Source organism: Musca autumnalis, unplaced genomic scaffold (assembly GCF_047663935.1).
Source record: "Musca autumnalis isolate F117 unplaced genomic scaffold, ASM4766393v1 scaffold_1, whole genome shotgun sequence".
In the NCBI taxonomy this organism is placed as follows: domain Eukaryota; kingdom Metazoa; phylum Arthropoda; class Insecta; order Diptera; family Muscidae; genus Musca; species Musca autumnalis.
In genome coordinates this window covers 111,231,486-111,255,683 of record NW_027411644.1, presented here as the reverse complement: position 1 = coordinate 111,255,683, position 24,198 = coordinate 111,231,486, and the positions used below count along the sequence as shown (strand labels likewise).

The window sequence follows — 24,198 nt, the reverse complement described above, 5'->3', positions numbered from 1 at the left end:
ATCCCTAGTAGAATATATAATAAAGATGTCAATATTAGGTGTGTACGATAACTCAATAATTTGTACAAATTCGTACAAATTTTTGCTGAATGCTGTTCGATAACAAAATTATCCAGCAAAAGAGAGCGAGTTTGGAGAGATTTTTGGAGAGTTTTGTGACTGAGAACTTGCAAATTTTTGCTGGGAAAATTTGTCCCGCAAAAATTTGCAAGTCTGATCAGCTGACTTTTAATCACCTGTTCAATGTAAACAACTCGAAATGTTAACATTTTTGCCCAAGAAAATTTCACAATTGCACATTTTTTTAGATTCTAAAGCGTTGTGGATAGTATTAAAGCATTAAATAAGTAAACTGCAATTTTAAGATTTATGTTTTTGTTCCATTTGGTTTAAAATATCAAACGAAACCAAAACAAATTTCAAACATTTTCGGAAACAGCTGACTTTCTTGCAAGTTTTTGCAAAATGCTGTTCGATAACTTTCTGCAATTTTTTTTGCTTGAGAGAGTAAAATTCACTGAGAGAGGTTGCTGGAACTGACTGAGTAATTATTGCTGGGAAAGTTATCGTACACACCTATTATAAGATAGGAAAAGTCATTTGTGAAAAATTAACTGTAGAGGGAGTTAACCTCTGTTGCTACGATATCATAGCAACATTCTGTTAAACGAAAACTGTTACTCATTGGAATTATTTATTTAATTTATTTAATATTATATTAACTTGTAGTAAATACAATGTTAATAAGACATAGCATTGGCTGCAACGGCCATCAGCTAATACTTATAATACAATAGATTTACAGATTATAATTAATTTGTCTTATATAATTAAATGAGAATTTGTTATAAAATTGTACATAGCATTTATATTTGTGGTAGTTGGTGACCTAAGGACTTCTAATCCATTGTTGTTGAGATATAGTTGACGTAAATTGGAGAAATCATTACAAGACTGTAGAAAATGATCAATAGTACCGATATTTCCACACTTGGGACATTTGTAGTCCATGTCATTGTTTAGAAGATGTTGATGTGTGACGATGGTGTGACCCATACGTAGGCGGGAGAACATACGTATTTTCTTTTTATCTACGTCGGTGGGATATTTGGGTTTAATACAAGAAGGATTTACGTAGTTGTAATGGAAGTGACAGAAATTCATGTTGTTTTGCATGGCATGAGAAACCAGTTCATTTCTAATGTGCGTTTTCAAATCCAATTTTTCAACCAGCATATCACATTCTAACGGTGCTGTACATGCAAATTTTGCAGCGTTGTCGGCATATACGTTTCCTGTAATTCCTACATGTCCTGGTATCCAGAAAAGTTGTATATTGGCCTGATCTGTTAAGAGATCGCGGATTTTATTAATGGATGTCCAAGTAGTGTTTGAGACGTTAGAAACAGCTTTGAGGACAGATAAACTGTCGGAGAAAATTATGGTTCTTTTTTTGGATGCTTTTGCAATATTTATGGCTTCAATAATTCCTGCAGCTTCAATAATTCAGCTGCTCATTGGAATATTGACAAGAAAAACATTAAAACTCAAGTTTGACGGCATTCGCTTTTGATTTTTTCATTGAATGAACAATAAAAAAGAAAAGAAATAAATTTAAGCCACAAAACACGACGTTAATGTTTTCTGCCGCGAGAAATGGGAATCAAAAACGATTGGCATTGCTGTTATCAATTCCAGTGAGTTGTGTAGCCATCCAAAGACATAAATACAACAAGATAAGACATTTCTTTTGCTATCATTCTTCAGTGAATGGCTTTTGAATTTAACATAATGTTATGTTACGATATGGTGATATAACATTTTTTTCTTTTATACATTTTTACGTATTTAACCGAATTTACCGATCCAATTGACATGGAATTATTCTTGAATAGATCCTTGAATTCATAAATTTCGTTTCTGATACCATTACATGAAATGTGCCTCCTTGGCTGCGATTTTGAATTAACTGCAACCTGTTAAGGGTAATGTTTCTATACAAAGTTTCGTAAACATTTTTTTGTTGCATGCATTTTGTCAGGTCTTTATTACTTTATGTCTTTGAGCCATCTGAAACCAAAATGTGGAACTATTAGCATTGTTCGAGTCTTTATTACTTTACGTCTTTGCAATATTATAAGCAAAGACGTACAGCAATAACGACCCGAACAAATCCATTTTCCAAAAACATATGCTAATAGTTCCACATTTTGGATTCAGATGGCTACACAACTCACTGGAATTGATAACAGCAATGCCAATCGTTTTTGATTCCCATTTCTCGCGGCAGAAAACATTAACGTTGTGTTTTGTGGCTAAAATTTATTTCTTTTCTTTTTTTTATTGTTTCTTTAATAAAAAAATCAAAAGTGAATGCCGTCAAACTTGAGTTTTAATGTTTTTCCTGTCAATATTCCAATGAATAACAGTTTTCGTTTAACAGAATGTTGCTATGATATCGTAGCAACAGAGGTTAACTCCCTCTACAGTTAATTTTTCACAATTGACTTTTCCTATCTTATAATATTGACATCTTTGTAATATACAAAGACGTATAGCAATAAAGACTCGAACAAATGCATTTTCCAAAAACATATGCTAATAGTTCCACATTTTGGTTTCAGATGGCTACACAACTCACTGGAATTGATAACAGCAATGCCAATCGTTTTTGATTCCCATTTCTCGCGGCAGAAAACATTAACATCGTGTTTTGTGGCTGAAATGTATTTCTTCACTATTTTTTACTTTTTATTTAATAAAAAAACAAAAGTCAACGCCGTAAAATTTGAGTTTTAATGTTTTTCTTGTCAATATTCCAATGAGTAACAGTTTTCGTTTAACAGAATGTTGCTATGATATCGTAGCAACAGAGGTTAACTCCTTCTACAGTTAATTTTTCACAATTGACTTTTCCTATCTAACTCTTGTGTCAGACACTGAAAATAACACATGAAAATATTTTAGCTTTTAGGAGAGAGCGGAGGTGAAGGAGCTCCCTTTCTCCCTTCTTACCCATAAGCTCAAAACATTTCCATGAAAATTTTCATAGTCTGGCACAAGACTTATAATATTGACATCTTTAGCTCTGTTCCTTTACGTGCAAGAATCTTCAAGTTTTACCACTTTTTACTCGAAAAGCGTTCCTTTACTTCAGACACCATACATTTCATATGGGAGCAGTTTACAACTTTTGCTACTTTTGCCGGTTTTACCATTTTCAAAAGTAAAGGAACAGACCATTTGTAATATACTCTACTAGGGATTCGTAAGTAGAAACGCGAAAAGTCGAAATCATGTTGGTCTGTTCCAGTACTGCAAGAATCTATTTTGTTCGATAACATAAAGGAAAAAATCATGGTACAATAATTGTACCATGGAAAAAATGTTATCGTAGTAAAAAGTTGTAGCTTCTTGCAGGCAAATTTATATAAGGTAACCGCATGGCCCAATTACACGTGTTCGAGCAAGCAAATTCAAAGAAAAACAAAGATTTTAACTGTCAAAATTCATAGAGTCGAACATGGCACAATTACTAGGAATTCGCCATGAAAAATCAAAACAAAAAAAACGTATAAGATAGCATGTGTTCACTTTATAGACAAACACAAGCGACAAAAAGAGACAACAAGACACCATTTGGCGACAATTTTGACAGTTTACATTACAAAAAACGTTGCTTTGTTGTAGCAATTCGCCGATGCATCTACATTGGTAATTGTACCATGGAGTCGAACAAACTCTTGTGCCAGACACTGAAAATAACACATGAGGTGGAGGAGCTCCCTTTCTCCATTCTTACCCGATTTTCCGAGAAAAAGTTGTACCCACACAGCAAAAAAATTGGATGTTGTGCAATTGTAGTTATGATTTCACAACATCTTTCGATGTAGTCCAATAGAGTTATGAAAAATGCACTCCGTTCGATACATTTTATAAGCAGTTGCTTTAGAGATCCCTACAAAACAAAAACAGTTGGTTGATCCCTACCCGTCGCTGCCGACATAATTTCTTCAAAAGAGAAACAAGAGTGAATATATTTCGAAGAACTTGTTATAAAATAAAAAATATAAACTGAAGTTCAATCACAATTAAGTGTACTTCCTCCGTTCTCCATTTAATCCAAGCGCAACTGATTTTGCTTCGTCATCCTAAAGGTTTTTTATGTTGCCTTCCCATCACTAGTTCAGCTTTCGACTCCAACTCCACTAAAAATTTGCGTCTCGTAAATTACCACAAAAATGTTTGCAACTTTAGTTTGTATTTTTTATTTTATAACAAATTCTTCGAAATATATTCACAATTGTTTCTCTTTTGAAGAAGTTATGATGGCAGCGACGGGTAGGGATCAACCAACTGTTTTTGTTTTGTAGGGATCTCTAAAGCAACTGCTTATAAAATGTATCGAACGGAGTGCATTTTTCATAACTCTGTTGGACTACATCGAAAGATGTTGTGAAATCATAACTCCAATTGCACATCTTCCAATTTTTTTTTTGCTGGGTACTGTTTGAAAACTTTGCATCTAAATTTAATCGTACGTTACGTACGTTGCGTTACTTACTAATTACATTACGAAAACACATTTTCGTATTGGCAATGCTTTTGTCTAATAAGGCAATGCCCCAGAACTTGACGTTTAAAATTATCTTGAATTGTTTTTGTTATTCTCTTATTTTGCATCATAATTAATTGTCGAAAGGTGTGTTTGTCGGGGTCACATCGGATGAATATTATTAATTTTTTGCTTATAACGAACAATTCGTATTATATAAACAATAAACTATCGAAAAATGAAGAGTAAAACATAAAAGAAAACAATTAATTCATTGCAATTTGTTTTGTGTTGTGTAAATTAGAAGGAGAATTATATTAGCCGGTTGTGATTGCGGACGTTAATTTTCGGGGTCTTCTTTCTTGTGTCGGATCAGGGAATGGAGTTACGTGATTTGTATTCCACGATTGACGATTGAGCAAGCAAAACAAACCAGAATAGCACACACTTATCAGCGATTGCGCAGTACATGCAAGTTCCAATGTTGTTCAGAGGCACCAGCAGAAACACGCCACAGAGAAAACAAACGAAGGCAACCAAAATATTTTGACATTAATTGTGGATCTGCTTTTCGTTTTTCCACACAGAGTAGAGAAGAAATATCAGACAGGCTGGCAGTGGCTGGCAGTAGTGAAGTGAATACCTCAAGAGTACTCGAAAAGAAAAAAATTAAAAGAAAAAACCAGCCAAACAAAAGTGAAAATTGGTCAAGAAAGAAATAAGCCTACCAGAAAAATTACAAAAATTCAAAATTGTGCAAAAATCATAGATGTGTTGAAAACGAAAGAAGAAAAATCTGTGTGTTCTGTGGAATATACTTCTTCTTTTCTGGAGAAGTATAGTATTGATTATTTAATAACGTTTTGTGTGTGCGTGTTTTTACGGTCTGTCTCGGTTGTCATTTCAAGCAAAAAAAAAAAAAGAAAATTGTAACGTTTTACAAGCGCAATTATCCTTAGGAGGAGCAGCTCTCCTTGCACCTTTATCAACCCAGCATGGGTGAGACAACTCCTCATACACCAGCTCCTTCTCCAACTGAGGAGCATGCCGCTGCCATGGAAGCAGCTGCAGCTGCCAGCTCCTCCCAGCCTACCAACTTTAAAGTCATCATAATCGGAGCTGGCATGGCAGGTCTATCGGCTGCCAATCATTTATTGCAAAATGGCTGTGACAGTTTTTGCATATTAGAAGCTCGGGGTCGTATAGGTGGTCGCATTATTTCCATACCCTTGGCCCATCAAAAGGTAAGTAGACGACATCATCATCAATGCCAGTCAGCCAGTCATAACATATTTTGAACTTATGTAAGACACAAAAGAATGTGTTTTTCATTCCCCTTCTGCTTCTTCGTGGTCTGTCTTTGGGGGTTTCGTTTCTCCAAAACAAGCAAGGATGTTGTTGCATACAGGAGAGTGTAGTGGGAGAAAAAAACACGACAAGTTAAATATTGAAGGAAAGTTGAAATCATTTAATAATTTTCTTATATTTGTTTTATAAGCGAACATGGAGTGCGGAGTGCAATACACCACCGACTATTATCACGTACAACAAACCTAAATATACAATTGTTTTTTTATGGTGTTGAGATAACGTTGCAATTATCTTTATTACCATTTATTTAAAGATTGAACAGACTTTTCTTTCGTTTTTTGTACGGCTAATATGTTGAATCACTGTTGAGCATCTAAGGAATGCAGAAGAGATTATTATCTAAATTTTCAATGAATGTTCAGGTATTTTGACACATTTTTTCGTAATCTCAGTAAATTTCCTATTTTAAACTGAATATTGTTGCATGTTTTTTATTCTTATCCAGAAAAATTCCAATGCAGTTATTGCAAACCAAAGGCCATGACATCATTATCATTATTCTGCAGGAAATGCATAAGACCTTGTTTGTAATTATTCTGCATTTATTATCGACAACATGCCCCCACACACTTTAAGCAAATATATGTAGACAGCTTTAAGTTGAAGTGATAAGCAAAAATACTCCCACTGAAAACAAAGTTGAATACTAAAAGGCAAAAAAATTAATCCTTATAAACTAAAAAATAATCTTCCGCGAGCATTCCAAATGTAAGGTAAAATTTTCTCATATCAGAAATAGAAGCTGATTTTATTTCCAACTGAAGCGAGTTTCAAAAATAGTAAGATAGATACCGCTTGTAAAGAAAATTTGTATTGCAGAAGAACTGACGGATTCTATCAACGCTGACATTGTGATCTTGTCGTGCGGCAGAATCGAAACTACTACCGACTGTGTGCATAGCAACATTTCACCACGAGAAAAAGTGTTTGATACAATTTTCGGTAAAGTTATAGAATGCGCAGCTGTTGTTGATTGCTGACAACAACTTCCCTCGAGACCAGCGGTCCATTGTGCTCATCCATACCATATCATGGAAACCAAACAGTCTGTGCCTTTTAACTGACTATCTATTACACCGGCATAGAATGGGCTCGATTGTTTCAGTCTCTTTCACATCCTCACATAGCATGCAATACCCAACGTTGTAGTACTGAGTTTGCCGGCCAGATTGACTACGATACCTTGCAGCCAGGTATGTCTTGCTGAGTTCGTTGAGGAAGAAACAAAGCGGTTGCTTCAAACAGTCACCCATCCGAAGGTTGGAGGACTGGGAGCATCGTATTGCAAGTTCTTAAACTATCTCCTTTCCTTCAATATTGCAGTGTCCTGATATCCAACAGAACTTAAAGGCTATCCCAGCAAAAAGTCTTTACTAAGTAATGACTTTATTCAGTAAAATTTGGCAGTAGTAACTACTTACAAATATACCGTAAAATTCATTATTTTTACATGGGGATGTCATAGGAAGGAAGTACTTCCTTTAATAATTTTTTTAAGTACATACTTAATCACATACCGGCAGTCGCAAAGAAGCTAAAAACCATAGTTCTGTTTTTAGAAAAAAAATGAGGTGAAATTATATTCAACACTACACATTTTTTTTTGTTTTTTTTTTCTTTTTCAATCGATACCTGCTAGTTTTGAACATACGAAATTCTGATTTGTAGCCAAGCACACTACACACTAGGCCACTCGCACGAAAAACAAGGGTTGGTTTAACTCATCCATGTACATTAACATGTTTTTGTAATTTTGTAAACAAAAAAAAAACGCCCATGCCGACGCTGAGCTTTGAACACACAACTCTAGAATTTGTAGTCGGACACACTAGCTCTGTGCCACCATACTCATTACTTAGTAAGTAAGTAGTAATTAAGCAAGTAACTAGTTATGTGTAAACTGTTATATATATACTGCCTGATAATGCGGAGTGTAATGAGCACTCATTACCCGGTAATGCAAGAAGTAATGACATGTGCCTACCAAATTTTTGCTGGGATACTACAAGTTTTTAAGATAGACCTACAACTTTGAAAATTCTTACATTTAATAGTGAAGCATCCTAACGCCTTTACATCTGCCTGGCTATCCTCTTATACCGCGACCATCCTACCTGCAAGGTCTGTCATTCTTACTAGTAGTTCGAAGGCTTTCAGCATGACAAAGACTTCTGCTTGAAAAACTCGGCAGATGTTCAGTTCAAAATGTAATCAGTGTCACCCAATCTGTCTACATACCTGCTGTAGAACGCTTACATATCCAAGCCGTGAACAGCGTCACAGATTGAACTCAATCGGGATGATTGATATCCTGGGGTCGGATATTCAATAAAAAATTCAGTGCTGCCAGCCAGATAGACAGCCAGGGTATTACATGCGGTCTGAAATCCCAGCTTTTGCCTATGGAGTTCATAAAGTAAATAAAGGAATAAAGGACCTATTGGTGCGCTCCTCAGTGTTCCTCTTCCCACTTAGCCGATGGTCAAGGATTACCCCCAGGTATTCTGCTTCAAAGAGTGATTCATTTGTTACCTGAGTCCATTCTATATTAACAGTAGTTCTGCTAGGAATATCTATAAATATCACAGGAGGTCTAAATCAGCAACGGCCACTCGAATGGAGCATTGTAACAGCACTTGATCTGTCTAAGACTTTCGATGTGAGTTCCGACATAATAAAATCTACTCTTCAAAAAGATGCCTAACAATGGATTGGGACTTTCCATTGTAACATTCATGGGACGTATTCTCTACCTCTATCTTTTTACACCCTTAGCCTTTAGGCTAAAGAGGGTATATACACTTTGATACGACCAAAATTGTACCTCATCGAAATAATGGTAATATTACTTGTGTAGGAGGTGCGTATACCGAAGGAGTATACCGATTTTGTCCATATTCAAATCTATGCCTGGATCAGGTTTGAGTAAGGACTGAATAGGTGTACTCTTTCGTGTACCTACTACACAAAATTTGGAAAAAGTACAATCTAACATCTCGTCTCGGATTTTTTGAAATTTTTTGCAACAAGTTCTTCTTACGGGCCTTGTTATCACTGCATAATTTTTTTTCGAGGGTAAGTTCATACTTCCTCTGATAATGACCCAAAAGTTCCAAAAAAAACCTGCTGGCACCAACTGAAATGGGTAGTACGTAAGATAACCCTCGAAGGGTGAAACCGATTTGGTCCAAACGTTGTACATCAAATTATTAATTACAAACTCGGATTACGTCCGAGTATTGATTACACGGGCTACTCTTTCGGGTACCTCCCACACAAAGTTTGGAAAGAGTGCAGTTTAAGGACTCATCTGAGATCTGTTTTTACATTTTTGGCCAAATACTGCAAAAGCCCCTATAGACTTCAGAAGTATTGTGTTTACTTCTTTTCTTTAGGTCAGAAGTTTATCGAAATGACACTAAAGGAAATGCTGTAGCAGTATACATCCTCTAAAATATTTTCTATAGTCCCATTTCAATAGGACTTGCCGTTTTCAAGCAAAATCGTGAAAGCATAAAAAACCCTAAAAAATGTAAACTTTGACCGAGACTTTTTTTAAAAATCTCTCCAGCTATTTTTTCTTGTTTTTGCAGTTTTCTCATCTATGAACATTGCTGTTTCAGAATCCGCAAAAACTTACTTAACGACGATAGGACCCGACGCCAATGTCGTACAATTATCCGCATACATTACCTTCTCCACTATGACTTCTGGAGGGTGTGTAATTTCAGAAAGGTAGAGGTTAAACAGTCCTCGAGATATCACCTCACCTTGGGCAACTCCCTGTTTCACTCTAAGGGTCTTGGACTCCTTATTTCTGACTTGTTCGTCCACACATATAATTGATTATCCAACGAAGTCTTCTCTATATCCTCGAATAGCATGACATGGTTGACGGTGTCGAAGGCCTTCGATAGGTGAAGGGTCACCATAACTGTTCCGTCGCACGATCGACTGTTCTGGTTCAGTCATCGACTGATATGTGTGTATGACGTGTGATTTTCTGGAATCCATGCTGACGTTGGTCAACTAGAAGTCTGCTTCATAGGGAGGAGTAGTGATTCTATAATCTTTGCTACTGCCGACAAGAGGAGGAACGGCCTGTACGACTCAACTCAGCTGGCATCCTTGCCTGGCTTCAGTAGCGCGACCACCCTGCCACCTTTCCAGATTTTTGGTACAATATGGGTGACTAACGATAGATTAAGATTACTTCTTAAATACTCATTGAGATTCGGCGGGGGCTCAACGCTTTGGACGAATTTGCGTTACGGATGACGTCTGCAACATCGCTCGTCGTAAATGTTGGTTGTACCTCATCGACTGGGAGGGCTCTTCTTATACGGCGTAGCACATCCCTGTTAGCCCCCTTTTACTCCCGAAGTGCACCTCTTCTGATGTGTCACTGTCTCGCCGTTCTAAGTAACAGCCGTTCTATCATCCTTATTTCCCAGATTCGAGAGTGATTTAACCGTCGCACACTGGTCGAAACCATTGATCTAGCGGCGCGAAAGTAAAAAAATCAAAGTATAAAATTGCGAAATGTTTTCCATTGTATCGATTACAGACACTCTGCTGACTAAAATTGTGTTTTCAATTTTGTTGTTGTTGTAAATATTCACTATGTTATTCACTGTCAAGTGCAAGAAATTTTTATGCATCCGATTTTAACAAAATTTTTGCTAAAAACCTGGTTTCATATTTGTTTAATTGTTTAATAAATTCTTAATAAAACTAAACAAAGTTTATTTTTTATTGATAGGGGAGGGTGTAAGTTAGATTAAAAAAAAAAATGGGGCCTAAAGCTACTTAGTTATGTAGCAATAAATTTTCAAAAATTATAATTATTTTATGTTTTTAGTGAAATATACTTTTGTTGAATGGAGCGTAACTACCAAGGTCCACTGAGGTTCAGTCCAATTTTTTTTACTAATTAAATTGGACTACCTAGATTCCGAATAACCACAATATAGCTGCAAATAGCTGAAAATCTTGCTGATAAATGGTCTTGAAAAATAGCTTAAATACTCAAAATACCCAAAATCTGTCGGTACAGTTATATGGGGGCTATATATCTGAAAATGTAGACAAAATCCTAACAATACCGAATATTGGGAGGTACAGTTATATGAGGACAATATTAAAATGTAGACCTGTGTCCACAATTTTTTGTGGAGGATGTTTGTGTCCACTGGGAACCCCAAATATCAAATTTCACCTAATTTCGAAGGGAAATGTAGCCTTAAACCCCCGAAATACTGACAATCGGGAGATACCTTAAAAGGGGCTTATACCCAAACGTGCACCTATGTCCACAATTATTGGTGATCTCTAGAAACCCCAAGTACCAAATTACAACTAATTTGGAAGGAAAGGATGGCTTAAATCCTCAAAATACCGAATATCAGGAGGTACCGTTATATGGGGGATATACTAAAATATTAGCCGATTTGGTTAATATTTAGCCCATTATTAGGTGCATTACGATAACTTTTAAATTTAAGTCCCAAGACACAAACCACGCAGTTGGCAGAGCGTTAGCAGCGCATAACATTAAAGCTATTGCAAAATTGATTTTGCTACAAAATCGAATTTATTTACTCAATTCAGCATAAAAAGGATCAAAAAGGACACTTTTTACTAATTTCTATTGTTTACCAAGTAATCCCGGCTCTATGGTTATTTACAACCTGTATGTAATAATAGAAGTATAGCGATAGGTAATTTGCGTACTACGTCCACAAGGACAATCCTGCAAGGACAAAATAGATACCAATGGAAAGCTATTGATGAGTAGCATCCACTGAAATAATAAAACAGTCGAAAAGTTCAGCTAGTTTTCAAGATATTTGACCATTTTGGGAGGTTACCCTTAGTCAGGACGATTATTCTAACTCCTGCGTCCGCAAGGACAATTCTGCATGGTCAAAGAGGGTACCAATGAAAAGCTATTGATGAGTAGCATCTACTGAAATAATAAAACAGTCGAAAAATTCAGCTAGTTTCGGAGTTATTTGACCATTTTAGGTGGTTACCCTTAGTCAGGACGATTATTCTAACTCCTGCGTCCGCAAGGACAATTCTGCATGGTCAAAGAGGGTAGCAATGGAAAGCTATTGATGAGTAGCATCTACTGAAATAATAAAACAGTCGAAAAGTTCAGCTAGTTTCGGAGTTATTTGACCATTTTGGCGGTAACCCTTAGTCAGGACGATTATTCTAACTCCTGCGTCCGCAAGGACAATTCTGCATGGTCAAAGAGGGTACTAATGGAAAGCTATTGATGAGTAGCATCCACTGAAATAATAAAACAGTCGAAAAGTTCAGCTAGTTTTCAAGATATTTGACTATTTTGGGAGGTTACCCTTAGTCAGGACGATTATTCTAACTCCTGCGTCCGCAAAGACAATTCTGCATGGTCAACACGGGTGTTTGTAGTTTTTTTCTTTCGTTCTCATTTGCTTATCGATATAGAGCAGACATGTTGTAAGTAATTATAGGAAAAGTTTCTCCTGGGCGAACAATATTGAGGATTCTATACATTTTTAAAGATATGTAATAATATCATTGCTTTTATATATTTACCTACAAAGATAACGTGCAGTGTTGGTCACATAATTAGTATACCATATGTGGCCAAAATCTTCTTTAATTAAACCTATGCCAATATCATACCAAGTGCTAAACACCTAAGAAATCTTTTTCGTTTAATAAAACTGATAGTGTGGATACTTTTCACTGTGAGGTAGAAATCGAGGTTCTTTAACAATTTTTATTTTTTTTAATCTAAATTTACCGGAATTTTGCTTCTATAAACAATCGCAGTTTTAATGAAAGAAGCTGAAGTCGATACTTTTGACTGTTATTCACTGTGTACTTGGGGATTTTCATAAAAATGTTTTCTTTCCCTAAAACATGAGATTTATAGAGTGTGGCTGACTTCCGTATTGTCAGTTGCTTTGTATTCGTGCATGAAACTAGGGGTTCTTAAATCGAGTTCCATACTACAGTAATTTTATGAAATTGCAGTAGTGGGGAAATCAATTTAAGAACCCCTAGTTTCATGCACGAATACAAAGCAATGTAGACTTTTGGTCTGTTCCTTTACTTTTGAAAATAGTAAAACTGGTAAAAGTAGCAAAAGTTGTAATCTACTTCCATATGAATTGTATGGTGTCTGAAGTAAAGGAACGCTTTTCGAGTAAAAAGTTCTAAAACTTGAAGATTCTTGCACGTAAAGGAACAGAGCTTTTATTTGTTGAATGTAAGTACTTACCGCATACTTAAATAATTCGTATATTCTGTTCTTGTGTTCATAACTTTCACCGACTTTTTCCGAACATATTATTAATTTTAATTGATTAGATTTTTCAAAAAAGTCTTCATAAAATTGCAGAATTGCCCTTGCGGACGCAGGAGTTAGAATAATCGTCCTGACTAAGGATAACCTCCCAAAATGGTCAAATATCTTGAAAACTAGCTGAACTTTTCGACTGTTTTATTATTTCAGTGGATGCTACTCATCAATAGCTTTCCATTAGTACCCTCTTTGACCATGCAGAATTGTCCTTGCGGACGCAGGAGTTAGAATAATCGTCCTGACTAGGGTTACCGCCAAAATGGTCAAATAACTCGGAAACTAGCTGAACTTTTCGACTGTTTTATTATTTCAGTAGATGCTACTCATCAATAGCATTCCATTGGTACCCTTTTTGACCATGCAGAATTGTCCTTGCGGACGCAGGAGTTAGAATAATCGTCCTGACTAAGGGTAACCTCCCAAAATGGTCAAATATCTTGAAAACTAGCTGAACTTTGCGACTGTTTTATTATTTCAGTGGATGCTACTCATCAATAGCTTTCCATTAGTACCCTCTTTGACCATGCAGAATTGTCTTTGCGGACGCAGGAGTTAGAATAATCGTCCTGACTAGGGTTACCGCCAAAATGGTCAAATAACTCCGAAACTAGCTGAACTTTTCGACTGTTTTATTATTTCAGTAGATGCTACTCATCAATAGCATTCCATTGGTACCCTTTTTGACCATGCAGAATTGTCCTTGCGGACGCAGGAGTTTGAATAATCGTCCTGACTAGGGTTACCGCCAAAATGGTCAAATAACTCCGAAACTAGCTGAACTTTTCGACTGGTTTATTATTTCAGTAGATGCTACTCATCAATAGCATTCCATTGGTACCCTTTTTGACCATGCAGAATTGTCCTTGCGGACGCAGGAGTTAGAATAATCGTCCTGACTAAGGGTAACCTGCCAAAATGGTCAAATATCTTGAAAACTAGCTGAACTTTTCGACTGTTTTATTATTTCAGTAGATGCTACTCATCAATAGCATTCCATTGGTACCCTTTTTGACCATGCAGAATTGTCCTTGCGGACGCAGGAGTTAGAATAATCGTCCTGACTAAGGGTAACCTCCCAAAATGGTCAAATATCTTGAAAACTAGCTGAACTTTTCGACTGTTTTATTATTTCAGTGGATGCTACTCATCAATAGCTTTCCATTAGTACCCTCTTTGACCATGCAGAATTGTCCTTGCGGACGCAGGAGTTAGAATAATCGTCCTGACTAGGGTTACCGCCAAAATGGTCAAATAACTCCGAAACTAGCTGAACTTTTCGACTGTTTTATTATTTCAGTAGATGCTAATCATCAATAGCATTCCATTGGTACCCTTTTTGACCATACAGAATTGTCCTTGCGGACGCAGGAGTTAGAATAATCGTCCTGACTAAGGGTAACCTGCCAAAATGGTCAAATATCTTGAAAACTAGCTGAACTTTTCGACTGTTTTATTATTTCAGTAGATGCTACTCTTCAAGAGCTTTCCATTGGTATCTATTTTGTCCTTGCAGGATTGTCCTTGTGGACGTAGTACGCAAATTACCTATCGCTATACTTCTATTATTACATACAGGTTGTAAATAACCATAGAGCCGGGATTACTTGGTAAACAATAGAAATTAGTAAAAAGTGTCCTTTTTGATCCTTTTTATGCTGAATTGAGTAAATAAATTCGATTTTGTAGCAAAATCAATTTTGCAATAGCTTTAATGTTATGCGCTGCTAACGCTCTGTCAACTGCGTGGTTTGTGTCTTGGGACTTAAATTTAAAAGTTATCGTAATGCACCTCCCATTATTACCCACGGACACAGACTGAGCTTGTGCAAAATTTCAGAAAGATATCTCCATTCGTTTCCAAGTTATTAATTTCGCGCCGCTAGATCAGTGATTTCGACCACAGTGCGTCGTCCACAATTTAATTAGTCCTTTACCACTGTTGCATTGCTTCGGTCACTTACGAAAATGCTGGTATTGCTTTTTTAGTGTCAGAGACTTATAGTACATTTACGAAATCGAGTGGATTTCAACTGTCAATTCCTTTGCATATACGTCAAATGAAATCTCATCTGAAATCCATTGGATTTCATTTGACGTTTAAGCAATGGAATTGACAGTTGAAATCGAGTGGTTTTCGTAAATGTAAACCTAGCATTAGTGTATTCAGCTATCGGCCAGGTCGATTTTAGAACAATTTATCTTATACTAAAACAAATTTCTCTACGCCTTTTATGGACTTAGTTTCTAGTTCTTCTAGATTGAATATGGTTCCCAATTTGATGTGGCTTTTGATTTCCACTTCATGAAGGGTGAAGTATATCAGTAATGTTACTTATTTGTATATCTAAAGTATCACAACCACCAAATCATTTTCATATTCACACTCATGCACTCGTGTTTTGTTTAATTTCGATTATTGTTATTATCTCTACCTCTTCTCTTCACGTTCTGATATGAACGCGAATTTCTTTCTGCCAACATTTCTGTTTATCAGCGCGCAAAAAAAAAATGCCCGTTAAATGTTTCATAATTGCAATAATTATAGATGCTTGTTATGAGAGATATTGAATTTCGACGATGTGAGTGAGCATTACAATAAAAAAGGGGGAAAAGTGAAACTTGATTTATCATGTTTTACATAGTTGGTAATTTAATGTGATTAATCGACCGCTTGTTTGCAACACCTTTTAATAAAAGTGTTTTACTTAGTTTTTCGATTTGGATACTGAAATGGAAAATATTTATTAAGTTTTTTTAATCTACAGAAAAAGGCGGGTTTAACACAAATGGAAATAATGTTTCAAATTGAGCTTGGAGTGATGAAAAGTTATGCCGTTTTGCTGACGATTTTTCTCTTAGGGTCAAGGAGAATATATGTGTCTGTTTCCAAAAGAATTTTTTAACAATGACATTAGTGAGGCAATAGAGGGAGTTAACACAGCGACAAGATTTCGCAAGGTAAACTCAAAGGATCGTAAATTTTTTAGGTATATTAAGAACAGTGATGGCACGTAGACAAACTCTGCTCTTGATTCTCTAAACCCATTGGTGAAACCCATTTTGCGGATTGCAAGGATGTCCATTCTGAACTGCATGACTAAGGGGGTTTGTTGATAGGATAATAAGCATTTCAGAATTTTATGGTCGAGCAATCATTCAAAACCTATAAATCTCATTCTGGCGTTGCTACAAAACGCACATCCTGTATTGACCACTATCCTAAAGGAAATTTTTAGCGCTTTTCTGTTATTATCACACATCCATGCACTATGAATAGAAGTGGCAGTGCCTTATATTATCAAGATTGGGAGGCCAAAATGAAACTTAAATACAAATTGTAGATTGAGAATATTGGACAAAAACATTCTCAGTTCGATCATTGGGAAGAGCTCTCTCTGTAAGCAATTCACTCACCACCCCACAAAGAGGAGTTCTTTCGCCTTTAATATGGCTTCTGGTGGTGAATGGGATACTCAGGGAGTTCGTGCCGCAATTGTTGATATTGAGTTAAATCATCCTACCGAAGCAGCAGCTTATGATATTTTTATATATTAATTTTCTGCTTTATCTGGCTCTGTGTCTATCTCCAGTTCTAGGAACGTGACTGCTACGATGGGTTGTAACCACAAATCTACTGGAGTTAGGTGTGTAGGTTTGGCAGGGCAGTTGAAAAGGTGTTGTGCGTCGTGCAGGCCTGTGCAGTTGGGCAGTTTTGCACGGTGTTATCGATCCTTGCCCTACAGGAATCTGTGAGTACTGTGAGTACTGTACTGCAACGAAAGCATGTCATTGTATTGCCGTACGGGGACAATCTTCGTCTTCTCCTGTAGATGGACTACTGATGACCTGAGGAGGCACTCTATTGCAGTTCTCAGGGCGGTGTTCTGAAAGTTTTAAATGTTTTTTCATCGCGTTGCACTTCTATTCGCTGTACTGGAAGTATCGTCACCACGTGCAGATGGTCTGAAAGGTTTAAATAATATTCATCGCGTTGCACTTATATTCGCGGACCATACTGTTATAACATTCAACAGACCAATCTATCGCGTTATATGCGATCAACAATGTTTCATTATCTGCACACCAAGTGCTGCCGGCTAGGGACTTAAGGACCTTGTTCCTAAATATCAGCTTGTTGAAGATAGCTACGGCATGCGAACGTGCTGTCGAATGTGACCCCTAGAATGTGGTGAACAGAATGGCCGTAGATTTAGTGGTCAAATAAGAGTTCAACCATTCACAAGTGACATCAGGGAAGGTTCCTGACACCAATACCACAAATGTTACGATCTCAATGCCGCCTGGAGGGGATGGAATAGAGGAGAGGCAGAGGATAAACTGTCCCGCAGATATCACCCCACCTTGGGGAACTCTACGTTTCACTCTACGGGGCTTGGGCTGCTTGTTCCTGATTATCCAGCATTTCATACTTTGGCGGTGGGTAGTCTGCTCAATGTCCTCAAACAGCGTGGAGTGCTTGACAGCATCAAAGGCTTTTGATAAGTCGAGCGCCAACAACACTGCCCAACACTGTCCTATCGAACGGCTTGATCTGGTAGAGTTCTCGATTAATATGTGTGGAGATGGCGTGCAACGCTGTTGTCGTGCTGTCTTCAATAAAGGGACCCCAGGGCCCAGACTTCGGGAACAATTAGGATGGCTTGCGACAGGTTGAGAACTTTAGTGAGATAATCCACTTCCTGTGCATCCAGCTGTTTCAGCATTACCATGGAGATTTCATCCGGGCCCAACGCTTTGGATGATTTGGCGTTCCTGATGGCATTCGCAACATCATCCATTGTAAACTGTGGAGGTTGATCCTCGACAGGAAGAGATCTGATGCGTCGTAGTACTCTTTTCTTCACTCTCGGCGAGCTCGACAAATTGTCGATTGAAATAACTTGCGCACCTATTCGGTTCAGTCACCGTAACGTCGCCAAACGTGATTGAGGTCCTATCTTCCTTCTTTCGTCGTCTCTGCTGGGAAGTTAGGTCTCACTTCGGGTATTCGACCAGCAGGTATATTGCGAGCGTCTGCAGCAGTGATGATGTTTCGGAACGTCCTTTTTGCTACCCGAACGTCGGATGGGTTGGGTAGATCTCTGAAGCGGTGATTAGTGAACTGTCTGAAACTCGGCCAATCAGCTTTCCCATGATTGACGAATGTGCGGCGTTTAGAGGTGAAGAAATCGGGCGGTCTGCTAGTGCAGACAATTATGGGGAGATGGTCTCATCCAAGAGAAATGACAGAAATTGCCAGGTAACGTCATTTGTCAGACCAGGTGACACGATGGTTATGTCTGGCGAAATGTGACATTCTCCTCTAATTCTGTTAGGGGCTTTCTCATTGAACGTGCAAACGGTAGAGCTAGCTTTCCGCTCAGTCGTTTCCGAAGACCGAACGCCACAACTCATGGTGCGCATTAAAGTCTCCCAAGACCAGACCATGCAAAAGCGGTCTAATGTTGGACCTATAACCCGGAATACAGCTATTTATCGATGAGATGTATACGTTCAGCAACTCTACCTCGGTAGTTCCACACCCGACTGCCATACATTCCATGTACGAGTCAGGCTGAAGCGAGATAGGTCTGAATTGAACAAACTTCCACTTCTGGTACGATCCTGCAAGTGTTGTTTATCTTGGTTTCTTGCAATGCCGCGACCATGATACTCTTCCGACTCATGAAATCCACTATTTTCTCGAACAACAATGCTGCGTGTGCGGTTGCTGTTGTGGGGACTGCGGGGTAGTTTTGTAGTCTGACGACGACTCGCTGGTGGCTGCGTTCACGCAGCATGCGGCAACAAAGTCCCTGTCGTAGTCCCTCAAATGGAGGAGTCCAAAACAAATCCTGACACTGAAGGTTGGATATGGGTGAAGATGCGGATGTGACAAACCGAGCACAAATATACCCAGCAAAATGTCGGATGCCAAAGATGCTATTCAAACATGCGTGAAAGTGATCTGGCATTTCATCTTTTTAGCATCTTCATCGATGAATTTTATATGAGCGTGAACCCCAAAAGATGCTATTAATTTTTGTCATTTACACCAATGCTGCTTTGACATGTTATTTTCACCAATACTTTGGAATGTAATTTCCACCAATGCTTTGGCATGTCATTTTCACCAACCCTTTGCAATGATATTATCAATACGACGAGAGTTTTAACAACGTTGGTTGTGATCTCGAGTCTCCGACAACACCAAGCCTGTTGTAAATAATTAATCTTATATATTTAGAAAAATGTGTATAAATAAAAACACAAAATTCATCGCTATTGGATCGATGGAATGGGTTCAAATGCTGATGAAAAGATCGGATCTTTCACGACTTCCTTTGCATTGTTTCAAATGCTAATGAAAAGATCGGATCTTTCACGACTTCTTTTGAACCAATGCGAAAGATGCCATGAAATCACGTCATCGCTTGGAACCCCTTCCTTCAAATTCTGCTGGGATATTGGTCATGGGTTTTCATCCGTCCCGCCAAGGTGCAAAAGAATCCGGAGCAGGCATTCTGGGATATGCTGCTCCCAATGCAGTAAAACGATACAAATACAAACATATATACACTGAGGTGGCAGCCGATGACCGGATCACGGATGTTGTGTGGTTGCGGGTCAATCGATGTGAAGAAACTGTCAACAACGATGGCAGCTCCACATCCCATAGCCGAAACTGCGGTGGTTAGTTTTAGTAGTTAATCATTCTATGCTTTTTAAGCATCTTATGGTTCTCTGCACTTTTCCAGGCATGAGAGTCTATGCTATTTAACTATTGTCATAAATGTTGTATGATTAATCATGATTTTTTATGTTCCACATTTTCTATTGATAAAACAAATTTTGCAACGAGTACCCATAGACCGACTGACTATAAACATTCGATATTTCCTCTTATGATAGCCTATTTCTGTGCATTGCCTTCGTTTTGTAGCATTCCCTGAAAATTGCATTGCGTGTTGCTTGGCATTAGCTATCCCGTATGGCTATTTTTATGAACATATTGCTGTTGCACACACAAACATCCATCACATCACTTTCACCAAACCAGACCAGACCAAAATTGGGGACAACAGTTCCCTAACAAACCACAAAAATTCATAATCATGTAAAAGGCATGGCAGTGTTAATCATGTTTTGCACAACAACTGACCACTGTCCCCAACCAGAAACAAAAACAAAAGACAAAAGAAACGACAAAAGAAAAACTGCATCAACAGGCAGGCTCTATGTCGAGAATCATGTGTTGTATGTAGTCATTCAGCCAACTGTGTGACGTGTTTCGCCGCCAGCATAAGCGTTTACCTTGTAATCTTTAGCTTCCGTATGGTGAATTATACGGCGTTTTAATTTTTTGTCGATGTTTTCATTTCTTTTTATTATGGTTCATTCTAGATCAATGGAGTAGAGAGGTTTTTTCATCTATGGCCACCGTACAAATATTTCAGACACCTTGGCATACCTATTGTGATTTAAACCTAGATTTTAGAAGTACAAATCCTGATGCTAAAGCAAATTTACAGAACAATCTCAGCCTCATACAGCTACGCCCATGTTCTTGATCACGTTATTTTCTTATTTTCGTGTGTGTTTACGTTGTGCCATGTTATTGGGGGCTTGATTTCCTTTTGAACATCTGACCATCATATTTTTGGTTGGTTGGCAGTCGTCGTCGCCGAATGCGTATATCGTGTGTTGTGCAGCTATTTTGTTGCCAATGTCTACAAAGTCTTTATAATGCGTTATATTGATGAGAAGGGGAATGTAGCAGCTTCGCATGTGTTTTAAATTTTGTAAACGTCCTTGTCGTAGGTTATTTTACATTGTTGCCTACCTCACTACCATACATCTCCTGAGTGAAATAATATGTGCAAATTTGTTGCCTATATGGTATAATATCAGATGACGTTAACACCCTACTTTGGAGACGGATTAGACAGGTTTTTGTCGCGTATCATTGTTATTGAGTTAGACAGACAGGCTGGTGGGTTGTTTAGTTCATCAACCTACCTTGAAGTGAAAATTTAATAAGCTAAAATATTTTTATTGTCTTCTTTTTTAATTGCTTTAAACATTTCTAAGCATTTTATTAAATTACACGGGTCTACAGGGATTTTTGGAGACCGAAATAATTACATGAGGTATATAGGAATAAAGCCGGCTGAACACTACTGATAGTAACAAGGATAAACCAATCAGTAGTGGGATTCTATAACTCATTTTTGCTGTTACCGACAAAAATCGGTAAAATTAAATCGCAAAATTATGGCTAAAAACATAAAGAAAAGTTGGCATCACTGTTTGTGTCGGTAGAGGCTAGCGACTACTTTTTATTCATCGTCAACTTACCGAAAAATTTCGTTAATTATCGAAATTATAAGCATTTTAATTTTACCGACAATTATCGATAACAGCAAAAATGAGTTACAGAATCCCACTACAGGCTTGCCTTGGCATTGTCGCTGGTATTGGAATACATCTTTCACACTATGTCGTTGTTATTGTGGGGGGTTCTTTCCTGAAGATGTGTGAATGTACCGGTAAGATATTCCCCTATACGGATGGTAGTGAAATCCGAAAATGTATTTTCGGCTAGTCTGAATATTTTTCCCGTATCTTCCGTTATCTTGGAATGAAGGCATCCTGATAAAAATACCAAAAAAGGGGGACTCAAAAAATTGCAACAATTACAGGGGTATTACCTTACTACCAATCCCAAGCAAAATATTAAGTATCATAGTTCTAACCCAAATATCTGACTCGGTCATTTATGCACTCCGAGAGATTCAATTTGGATTCAGAGAGAATCACTGTACTAACACTGTAATAATATTGGAGCAGTGCTATGAGTTTTGCACACCAGTATACTTGGCATTCATAGAATTCATGAAAGCTTTTGATAACATTAACCGACTCTCTCTATGGAATATCCTAGTACGACATAACACATCGCCAAAAATTCTCAATTTAATCAAGGCCATTTATTCAGACTTCAGATGCCGAGTTCTTCACAAGGGTAAATTATCAGATCCTTTTGAGGTAAAAACAGGGGTAAGACATCACCGACGATGTAATGTGCTGAGCTTTGAATGGCAGCCGTGGAATCCAGTAGTCACCGTTTAAACACCTGGAGGACTTGGAATATGCTGATGACGTATGTATGTCTACTGAGCCAAGTAACTAGTCACCTGCAGGAAAATATCAACTCCAATAAAAATGAGTCGCGTTCAGTCGGGCTCGAAATAAACATCTCAAAAACTATGCCGGGAAGCTATGGAGCGAACACTGATTCACACATCCGCATTGACGATGTTGACATCGAATGGGTGCACAAATTCTTTTACTTTGGTCAACAAAAGAACGATAAAGCGTGGAACTGAAGAAGACATAAACGTTCGATTAAATAAAGCAAAGGCTACTTTCGGCATGCTTCAGCCTATTTGGAGATCACGACAAATTTTAACACACACGAAGCTTCTTATATATATATTTCGAATGTTAAATCGGTCCTCTTTACGGGTGCGAAACCTGGAAACGCACGACTTCAATAGACGCGCCAGTCTTCAAACCTTCACAAATTTTAAACATTTGGTGGGCGAACTACATACGGAATGCTGAATTATTGAACATCACAAATCAAATTGTAGCTCCTATTGAAGGTTGTCAACGGAAATGGCGTTGGATAGACCACACGCTACGGAGACCTGCCAAAAACATTGCTCGTCAAGCGCTTCGTTGGAATTCCCAGGGTAGAGGCCGGCGTGTTGGTGCACCAGCTAAAACGTGGAGAAGGTCGATCGACGCAGAAATACAAGCAGCAAACTATTCCTGGACTGACGTCAGTCAGGCATCGCAAAACAGAGTTCGATGGTTCAGGCCCTATGCTCCACAGGCAGTGAAGGATAACAGAAGATGCAGCGCTTATATAGGCATAACATAGTCCTCAAACAGATTGCATGGCTACCCGAAACACTAATAGACTGGACTGCTCTCTGCCGCATGCTAGATCTAGCAAACTGTCGATAGTCCGAATATCGTTTTGATTGCTGTAATTTGGTAATTTGGATTATCTGTCGCGAATTATTTAAAACATAATTGCTTCTGAGTCAGATATATGTAGACAAATCAGGGATCAAAACAATAGTCCGACTATCGATAGTTTGCCAGCTCTACCGCATGCTGGACAGATGTTTTTCACGGTGTTATCAATCCTTACCCTATAGGCATTTAGACGGCTGCACCATCCCAACCATTGTTGAGCCACAACTACTCTGGTTTGTCGTTGAAGCTATCGCTCTTCAGTTGCGATAAATGGGGGATATGCTCTGCGACTCAGTGTAATATTGGCTTATAGTTCCTGAGTATTTCAGCCATGAAAACTTTTGATGAGAAGTAGGTTGCATATCATGGGGCCAATATGAATAGGAGTGCATTCATTTATATAGGAGAAGTCGCCCTTGTCCCTACGGGAATGTTGTGCACATATGTACATATGAATATATACATCTGTTGATCTGGGTGTTCTCTCGTGTAACGTTGGACATCTCTAGATCACGAAGATTCATACCTGAGTAGGGGAGTCCTATCCACCACATGGTGATTAGGATGGCTCTTACTATAGACATAAGGAGGCACACTGTTGCTGTTCTCAGGGCGGCTTTTTATTTAAATATTTTTCCACAGCGTTGTACTTATATTCTCAGGCCACACAGTCGCCGCATAGATTACCACAGATCGACGTATCGACGGAACGCTTGACTATATCATAGGCTTTTGATAAGTCCTATCGGACGGCTTTTTCTGGCGTACATCGCTCTGTTGTCATGCTGGGCTGCTTACGGAAACGACAAAAACGAAATCGGTCTATACGACTCACCTTTGCCTACATTCTTGCTTGGTTTTA

The 24,198-nt window shown here is 38.0% G+C and overlaps 1 protein-coding gene across 1 annotated transcript in view; it reads left to right on the top strand.

Annotated features, from left to right (window-relative positions):
- Nucleotides 1-4,634: 4,634 nt before the first annotated feature.
- The window catches only part of LOC141404718 (peroxisomal N(1)-acetyl-spermine/spermidine oxidase), a 57,597-nt gene continuing 38,033 nt past the window's right edge, over nt 4,635-24,198 (top strand). The window contains exons 1-2 of the mRNA XM_073988373.1: nt 4,635-4,702; nt 4,863-5,799. Coding sequence (XP_073844474.1) covers nt 5,551-5,799 — 249 coding nt within the window. The 5' untranslated portion in view covers nt 4,635-4,702; nt 4,863-5,550. The remainder of the gene's footprint in view (nt 4,703-4,862; nt 5,800-24,198) is intronic.